Genomic DNA, 9,502 nt, shown 5'->3' with positions numbered 1-9,502 from the left:
CAGTGCAAAACTGGAGACATGCTTTGAAGAAAGCTGCGGATTTATCAGGAATAAAGTCTTTCGATTACAAGTAAGCTCCCCAACCCTCATAATCAGTGCTCTATTTTGTTTTTCTCTGTTTATGTTTTCTTCCTCTCAAATATAAGAAGAAAAAAAAACTAACTGTAATAAAAAAAAGTAGTTTATTATATTTATTTGTTATGTTCCTGGCTATAATTATCACAAGTTGCTTAATAGTGAAAAGTGTCAACCTTTAATTTTTTTGCCAACATTTTTTTTCCTTCATAAAATCACTTTAATTTAAAAACTTAAAATAAGAACTTTAAAAATAAAAGCTTAATCGTATTTTTTATCACTCAACTTTATATTTCTTGCAAATTTTACCTCTGTCAAATAAATTTTGCGCGTTTTACCCCTTATATTTAAGAAAGTTGTGAATTTTACAATATAGTTTCACTTTTTTATTTTTACTTTTTTCTACTTTTTTTCCAATTTTTTATTTTTAATTTATGGAAAATTTTAGTCCTAATTTTTTATATTTTATCAGATTTTACCATCAACCTTTACACACAAATAATTTGTTGGGATAAAATTTAGTGAAAAGTAAAAAGTTGAGGATAAATAGTGTAATTAAGAAAAAAAACAAAATAGATATTTTTCTAAAACTAAATGATCTAAAACTAAATGTCTCACTTAGTGGATGTATATATTGATACAGATGAAAAATATAAAGTAAAATTAATTTAATGATAGCAAAAGTACATTAAAAATATTTAATTATACACATTTAAAAATTTCAATAATAATTATTTTATTAGAATATTTAAATTTTTGGGGGGTAACTTATATATTTATTGGATAACTTCAGTTTATGTTAACAAATAAAATTATACAAGAAATAAATTATTTTACTTTTTGGATAAAACCAAATTGCCCTTGTCACTAGCCAGATGGACATTAGATAAGGAGGTGGCCTCTTCGACTCTCCTAAGGTCTCTCCTTTGTTCTTTTCCTTCACATCCTTCACGACCTAATCAACATCTGATTCTCCCATCATTACCACCTGTAACAGTCACAAACCACCACCACCACAACAACAAGAAGTTTAGATACAAGAACCACAACAATCCATATCTAAAAAAGAGTGGGAACCACATGAATCAAGATTTTATCTTGTGTTTGGATGCGAAATTTCAAAATTTTAGGGAATTTGAAATGTCTAGAATTTGAATTGTCTTGATTTTAATTTCTTTCATTTTTCAAATGTTTTGTTTGGATAAATCAATTCAAATTTCTTCAATTTTAAATTCTTTGTTTGGACATGACAATTCAATTTCCTCCATATAGAAAATTTCAATATTATATTTTAAATAGATGAAATTTTCATACTAAACTTTATAGAAAACAAACACAATCTAATTTTGAAATATTAATTAAAAAATATTTTTCAATTTTTAATAATTTAAAAATACAAAATACTGATAATTTTAACCAGGGTTGTTTTGTCTGACCACAACTAGTGATGTTTTTAAACCGACATCAACCAAGACTATTTTTCAATCGACATCAAATAGGGTTTTTTTTGTCAAAGTATGCCGGAAATTTTTTTCGGCTAACGTTGGTTGAGTTTATTTTTCAGCAAATGTTGGCTAGGTTTTTTTTACCAACGTTGGCTAGTGTTTTTTTGGCTGACACTGGCTAGGGTCTTTTTGAATGACATTGACCAAGGCTATTTTTAGCCAACGTCGGCCTAAAAAATCCTAGCATTCGTTGATACAAAAATCTACCCAATATCGGCTAAAAATAGCTTGGTCGATGCCAACCAATAAAACCTACCCGATGTCGGCCGAAAAACATCATTGGTCAACGTTGACAAAAAAATTTCTAGTAGAAGTTGGCTAAAAAATAGTCCTGACCAATGTCGGACAAAAAACCCTACCCAACATTGGCTATAAAATAGACTTGGCTAATGTTGGCTAAAAAATATGTTTGATGTCGACCAAAAAAATTCTAGTGAATGTCGACTGTAAAAACCTAGTCGATGTCGACTAAAAATAGTTATACCCGATGTTAGTAAAAAATACTTAGCTGGTGTTAGCAGAAAAAACCCTAGCCAACATCAACCAAAAAACCTATCTAATATGGTTAAGAAATAGCTTTGGCTTATGTCAGCCAGAAAACCCTAGTCAATGTCGACAAAAAATCCTAACCGATGTCGGTTAAGAAAATATAGTTGACATCAGCCAAAACACCCTAGCTAACATCAACTGAAAAATAACCTAGTCGATATTGGCTAAAAATAGCTTTGGTTGATGTTGGCTGGAAAAACCTAGTTGACGTCGGCTGAAAAACCCTAGTAGGTGTCTACTCAAAAGTTAGTCACGATTGATATCAGTAGAAAAAATCTAACCAACATCGGCCAAAAAAATCATTGGTCAACATCAACTGAAAAAATCTGGATGAGTACGGCAAAAAAAATGCTTGGTCGACGTCAGCAAAAAATTCCCATGACTGATGTTAGTGAGAACATAACCCTAACCAATATAATCTAAAAAAATCTTAGCTGATATGACAAAAAATAACTTTGGTTGATATACAAAAAAATTATGACCGAAAAAATCTCGGCCAACATTAGTGAAAAACAACTTATGTCGATGTCGGTCGTAAAAACTTTTGTCACCCGTAGTTACGATTGTTGAGCGAGAAAGAGTCGCGAGCAAGAACATGAGTTAGAGTGAGCATCTCTGAAAAAAAATTCAAATTCTATATTTTTTTAAAGAATTTAAAATTCCACTATTTTAGTCAATCAAAATGATTCATAAAAATACCAAAAATTAAATTTTCTTTCAAATATTCTATCTAAACAAGCTATTTTATCATGAATCATTTTAAATTCCTTGAAAAGATGAATTCCCCTGCTGAATTGCTCCATCCAAACACACTATTAGTTCCGCCATGACACTGTTGTAGTTCCCACTCCCCCACTCTCGTTGTTGTCCTCACCACCAACGCTAACAATGAAACACCACCACTACAACAACAAGGACTCAAGTCTAAAAACCACATGAATCTAGTTCTAAGAAATGGTGGGAACTAGACAAATCAAGATTTGAGTTCCACCATGCCATTGATAGAGTTTTTCCTATCGGCATGCAATGATGCATTCAACACGACTGCCTAGTCTCAAACTACAGCAATTCGAACATCGAGGAGGCCGCCAATGTTATTAATGAAGATGAATTGGAGTAATCATGCTTCAAAAGGATGTTTGAGGAGGGGATGTGTATTCTTGGGCTTAATCTTGTTAAAGATTAATTTCATTTTGGATAGCATAAGCATAATCTTGTTGAGTTAGAACTATTTTTAGTTTCCATCTTGGAATATTCATTCTTGTTCAATTTGTGGTGCGTTTCATTGGGTTTTTTGTTTAAGTTTTGTTCAATTTATTTTTTGTCTCCTTTTCGTTAGTTCTACTTTGGTAATTTAGAAACATTGAATATTAAATAGGCTATAGAGAGTGATTTGGACTTGCAAGTTGCAACTCATTTAAAATGGCGCATACTACTGAATTCATGTCTCCTAAAATTATGGAATATTCATGCCTCACCTTCACTAGTTTTTTGGTTCATTTGGTGAACGAACTACTACTAAATTCCCCACCAGAACATGTTCAGTCTTCATGAAGAGGATAAGGGTTTTTTTGAAAGAAAAAAAATCATTAAAGCTCATGTGGCAATCACATGTCACACATTAATTAGCATTTTAAATTTCTGGACTTAGGGGGTGTAGGTGTAACAAACCCTCGTAAATGAAGGGTTTTTTTGGTAGGATTCAAAAAGGGATGGATATCAAGTGTAATAAGTCCAATTTCCAAACCTCAAGAAAGTATAATTTACTCCTAGTTTTAACATAGAATCTAATATTAAAGCCTATAACTAGTTTTAATAAATTGTCATTCTAGTTGGCTCACTTGTTATGGCCCAGGTGGAGGATGATGTTAGTAGGGATGGGAAAACAAGCAGGTCCAGGTGGGTTGGCCCACCATCGATCAATATAGTAGGACGCGGTGGATAACTCAGCCTGTCCTGACTCCTGACCTGTCCCGCTTAACCAGCCCCTTAGTTGGGGAAAATTAAAGGCGAGTGGGTTCATCCACCAACCCATCGTATTTATTTGTTTTTAATAATACTTATACTTTATATTTTATAATATATGGGAAGTGAATTAAAAAAAAAAGCTTGGGTTTGGGTTTGTCTTCTTCTCTCATAGTCTAAACTTTCATTTATCTTCTCCTCACAACACTGCTCTCTCTCTCTCTCTCTCTCTCTCCTAGTCCTCCTCTGTGTCACATTATAGTAGCACTCACAACCAAGCCTCTCGCTCCTAGTCACAGATTCACAATGTTCCTCTTGCTTTCAATCATATGTCGACAACTTTATGCCTTACAATGATCACGCTATTTGGTCTTTCTCTCTCTCTCTTTCTCTTGGTTGTCCACCATGTCGGTGTCATTATGCCTCACATTCACGCACTCTCACGTCGATGCCATTGTGCTTCCCAGTCACATCTTTTGATCATTTTCTCTCTCTCTCTCTCCCTCTTGATCCTTCTTTGTGCACACTTCGATGACACTCACAGAGTCCAAGCCTCTCGCTCTCAGTCACAGACTCACGGTGTGCCTCTCGCTCTCAATCTCATGCTGATGACATTGTGCCTCATAGTCATGCTATTCGATCTCTCTCTCTTGGTTGTCCACCATGTTGATGTCGTTGTGCCTCACACTTAAGCCATTGTGCCTCGTAGTCACACGTCCAATCATTGTCCTGGTCCTTATTTGTGTCGCACTCTGGCGGCACTTGCAAAGTCTAAAGCTCTCGCTCTCAGTCACGGACTCACGGTGTGCCTCTCGCTCTGAGTCTCACATTGACGACGTTGTTCCTTGAAGTCACCTCTAGCTTTGAGTTCTCTCTCTCTCTCTCTCTCTCTCTCTCTCTCTCAAGTTTCAGTCTTTCTAAATTTGATTTGATTTTGTTTGCTAATATGTCAGTATTTGTGTATTTGTTGTTTGCATCTTTATTGTCCTTGTACAAAAAATGAAAAATGATGTGTTCCTTGCACAAACATTTCTGTTGGAATTTTTAAAATTCTTTTTGTAAAATATAGAGGGTTATCCTGCTGGTCTACTAGCCCACCTTTTGGCAGGGTAAGTCAGGATGTTAATTAAGTCCCCCAAATTTTAGCGGGCCAGCCCGTCCTTACTCATTTTTGGTCAGCTGAAGGCGGGGTGGGCCTAATTAAATAAGTTGAGTCAACCTATTTTGTCTCACATAGTCTATCTCAATATTTTGGGTGCAACTTATATATCAGTTGAAACAACTTCACATAATGTCAATTGATTTTAAATTGAAATCTAACTCCTGCTTATATGATATTAAATTATAGTTATAATAATATATAAACAATGTTTTTCATTTTCAATCTCTAATTTTGTTGTATAGGAATGAACCTGAGCTGCTTGGAGAAATCATCAACATTGTCAATCTTGAGTTAATGAGATTGGATAAGAATCCACTTAGCTTAAAAGGACTTGTTGGAATTGACAGATCAATTCAATATCTAGAGTTGATGCTACAACATGATTCAAGCAACGTCCGTGTTATTGGAATTTGGGGTATGGGTGGTATTGGAAAGACAACCATTGCACAAGAAATTTTAAATAAACATTGTTCTGGATATGACGGTTATTGTTTTTTGGTAAATGTAAAGGAAGAAATAAGAAGACATGGAATAATTACCTTGAAGGAAATTTTTTTTTCTACACTACTACAAGAAGATGTGAAAATGATCCCAGCAAATGGATTGCCAAATTATATCAAGAGAAAGATTGGTCGCATGAAGGTTTTAATTGTTCTAGATGATGTAAATGATTCAGATCTACTAGAAAAATTGTTCGGAAACCATGATTGGTTTGGACCAGGTAGTAGAATCATTTTAACAACTAGAGACAAGCAAGTGCTTATTGCTAATAAAGTTCATGTTGATGATATATACCAAGTTGGGGTATTGAACCCTAGTGAAGCACTTGAACTTTTCATCTTACATGCCTTTAACCAAAAGCTTTTTGATATGGAGTATTATAAATTATCGAAGAGAGTGGTGTGTTATGCCCAAGGTATTCCATTAGTTCTTAAAGTTTTGGGTGGTCTTCTTTGTGGAAAAGATAAAGAAGTGTGGGAAAGTCAACTAGACAAACTCAAAAACATGCCAAACACAGATGTTTACAATACAATGAGATTGAGTTATGATGATCTAGATCGCAAAGAACAAAAGATTTTCTTAGATCTTGCATGTTTCTTCATAGGATTGAATGTGAAAGTGGACCTCATAAAAGTTTTATTGAAAGATAATGAAAGAGATAATTCAGTGGTTGTTGGATTAGAAAGGTTGACAGATAAATCTCTCATAACCATTTCTAAATACAATATTGTGTATATGCATGATATCATACAAGAAATGGGTTGGGAGATTGTTCGCCAAGAATCTATTGAAGACCCAGGCAGTCGTAGCCGATTATGGGATGCCGATGACATTTATGAAGTATTAAAAAATAATAAGGTAAAAGCCTAAATTAAAAATGAGATGTTTTTCTTTCAAACATTCTTTTGTGGGAAATGTGGCTTCTAATGATGTTTTAAATTTTTCTTTTACTATAATGGAAGGGAACTGAGTCCATAAGAAGCATAAGAGCAGACTTGCCAGTAATTAGGGAGCTGAAGTTAAGCCCTGACACATTTACTAAGATGAGTAAACTACAATTTTTGCATTTTCCTCATCATGGTTGCGTTGATAATTTTCCTCACAGGCTTCAATCTTTTTCAGTTGAGCTAAGGTATTTTGTTTGGAGGCATTTCCCTCTAAAATCCTTGCCAGAGAACTTTGCTGCCAAAAACCTTGTTCTCTTGGACTTGTCATATAGCCGGGTGGAAAAACTTTGGGATGGAGTACAGGTAAACAAATCTTCCTGTTATAATTGTCTCCTAATTCAAATACTACAAATTAATAACATAAGTTCGTGCGTGATGTCTGCATTTTGTTATAGAATTTGAAGAATTTAAAAGAAGTTAAAGTCTCTGGTTCTAAAAACTTGAAGGAGCTTCCAAACCTTTCAGAAGCCACAAATCTTGAAGTATTGGATATCAGTGCTTGTCCTCAGTTGGCTAGTGTGATTCCTTCCATTTTCTCTCTCACCAAGCTCAAGATAATGAAGCTAAATTATGGCTCCTTTACCCAAATGATAATCGATAACCATACAAGCTCCATTAGTTTTTTCACCCTTCAAGGGTCTACAAAACATAAATTAATTTCACTGAGATCAGAGAATATCACTGTTGGACCTTTTCGATGCATTTGTTACAAAGAAAAACCCTCGTCTTTTGTATGTCAAAGCAAGCTCGAAATGTTTAGGATAACCGAAAGTGACATGGGGTGCTTGCCTTCAAGCTTCATGAATCTTAGAAGACAGCGATATCTGAGAGTTCTAGATCCGAGGGAGCTTCGCATGATAGAAAGTGGCTCTGTAGATGTCATAGATTGCAAATCATTGAAGCACGTATTGGTTCTTGCTGAACAATTCAAGTATATCAGCAGTGGCGTTGGCTTTCAGAATTACCAAGGATTGGTCGAAGAATCGGTGGTGGTGGCATTAGATGCAATTTCATCAACTGTTGAAACTGTGTTTGACCATTCAGAGCTTATAGATGACAAGAGATATATTAGTATTGATGAAAGAAAATTGAAGCCAGTGAAGAGAATTGATGAATATTTAATGAAGGTACTAGGTCCTCAACAATGCTTTGAATAATGTTCAACATCAATGAAAAGAGAGTAGGAAGTTACATGTGACATGCAAATAAATATAGAGATGTTGTTACTTTATTAATTAAAGTCTTGTACCCATTAAAATTTGAGCTTTTTATTTTATCTTTTAATATTAAATGTTTGTAAAGCTTTTGTGGTAACTTGTAAAGTTGGGTAAGAGGTTGCTTATGCTAAAAAAAAGTAAGTTGCAGCTGTAGGCTAATGGTGCTTTCCCTTTTAGCTTAGTCATGAGTACCTTTTGCTTTGCCCAACTTGGGGCTTCATAGTTTGTTTATTTATTTAAGAACTTGTTGTAACTCTTCATATGTATGCATTACTGAAGTATATCAAGTCAGTTTGCTCTGTTTCATTTGTATGTGGTTGCTGGTTTATGATTCACAACTTTTAATTTTCTGCATCATCTTACAGTCTTTTTCCTTGGTCGACAATCTGATTGCATAGTCTGATCATTCTGTTGCATGTCTGATGCACAGTCTAATCAGACTTATAGCATAGTCCGATATCCTTTTTTGTTATGTCTTATACCTTGTTTCATATGCTATTTTCTAACAGTACCACATGAATATATTTCTGGATTTGGCCAATAGAGATGAATTAATTGTTACAAACAGGAAGCCTGTACATGCCCATTGTCGTGCAAGTGTCCAAGGCAGGTAAACACTAACTTTTAGTTTTAGGTTTGATTCGTTCCATATGGTTTGCACATCCATAATCAAGTGTATCCTCAATGACTGTTTACAGAATAATAGTTGTTTTGTGCAATCTGAAACTCATAATTTTAATAAAATGTAGTCTTGTAGAAACTATACTTTTGCAAGACTTATTATTAGCCTATTTTACTTATTCCTTCAACAGTGTAATTTTCATTGAGATTAGTGCTTGCAGTTGCTGGACTGGACTGGCTCTTTTAGGTTGGAGCTATAGTGGTTGGTATAAATCTTCTGTTTTCTTCTGAATCTAATTCATGTTGCTTTCTACCTGTGTCTCCAAATTCTTAGTGATTTCAAATTTGTTTACTCTTAAGATTTTAGAAGCAGGAAAAATCAACTTTGTCTGCAATGTTGTTGTAAGTTTTCTGAATATTCTCTGTTGTACAAAGACTTGTTCCTTTACAAATTTGTGACTGATGTATAATGTTTCATTGGTGATATAGGAGGGACAAAGTTTGAGAGTGCTTTGTCCTAAATATTTTTCTTGTTTTAGATATATCTCAAATTTAATTTTAATTCAAGGATTTTTATTTTTTGTTATGGATGACTATTTTTTATTTGGGTGGTTAAATAGATATTTATAATATATTTATTCAAGTTATGACTTTAATAATGAAATTTATTTTAATTATTTATGATTTTTTAAAATTGGTATATAATATTAAATGAATTAAAACTATTTTGCATAATTTAGATATAGGTTATAGTGACACACAAATCTGTTGGGATATGTTCTTAAGTCAATTCTCACAACTTTTAAATGTATAGGCATAGGCTATAGTGACACATAATTTATGTTGTTGAAACCCATTTACAATTGACACTAAAATTATATATATATATATATATATATATATATTATTATGCCTATAGTGATATTTTTTTCTCTATCACTATAGGTAACTTTCCTTGTA

At 33.6% G+C, this 9,502-nt stretch overlaps 1 protein-coding gene across 1 annotated transcript in view; it reads left to right on the top strand.

Moving 5' to 3' along the window:
* The window catches only part of LOC106798041 (disease resistance protein RPV1), a 22,877-nt gene extending 13,768 nt beyond the window's left edge, over positions 1-9,109 (top strand). Inside the window, 4 exon segments of the mRNA XM_041014467.1 lie at positions 5,499-6,615; positions 6,720-7,007; positions 7,100-7,831; positions 8,431-9,109. Coding sequence (XP_040870401.1) covers positions 5,499-6,615; positions 6,720-7,007; positions 7,100-7,831; positions 8,431-8,535 — 2,242 coding nt within the window. The 3' untranslated portion in view covers positions 8,536-9,109.
* The last annotated feature ends 393 nt before the right edge of the window (positions 9,110-9,502 follow it).

This window comes from Glycine max, chromosome 3 (genome assembly GCF_000004515.6).
Source record: "Glycine max cultivar Williams 82 chromosome 3, Glycine_max_v4.0, whole genome shotgun sequence".
Classification (NCBI taxonomy): Eukaryota; Viridiplantae; Streptophyta; class Magnoliopsida; order Fabales; family Fabaceae; genus Glycine; species Glycine max.
Note: the sequence above shows the minus strand (reverse complement) of the source record. Positions and strands in the feature narration are given on the sequence as shown.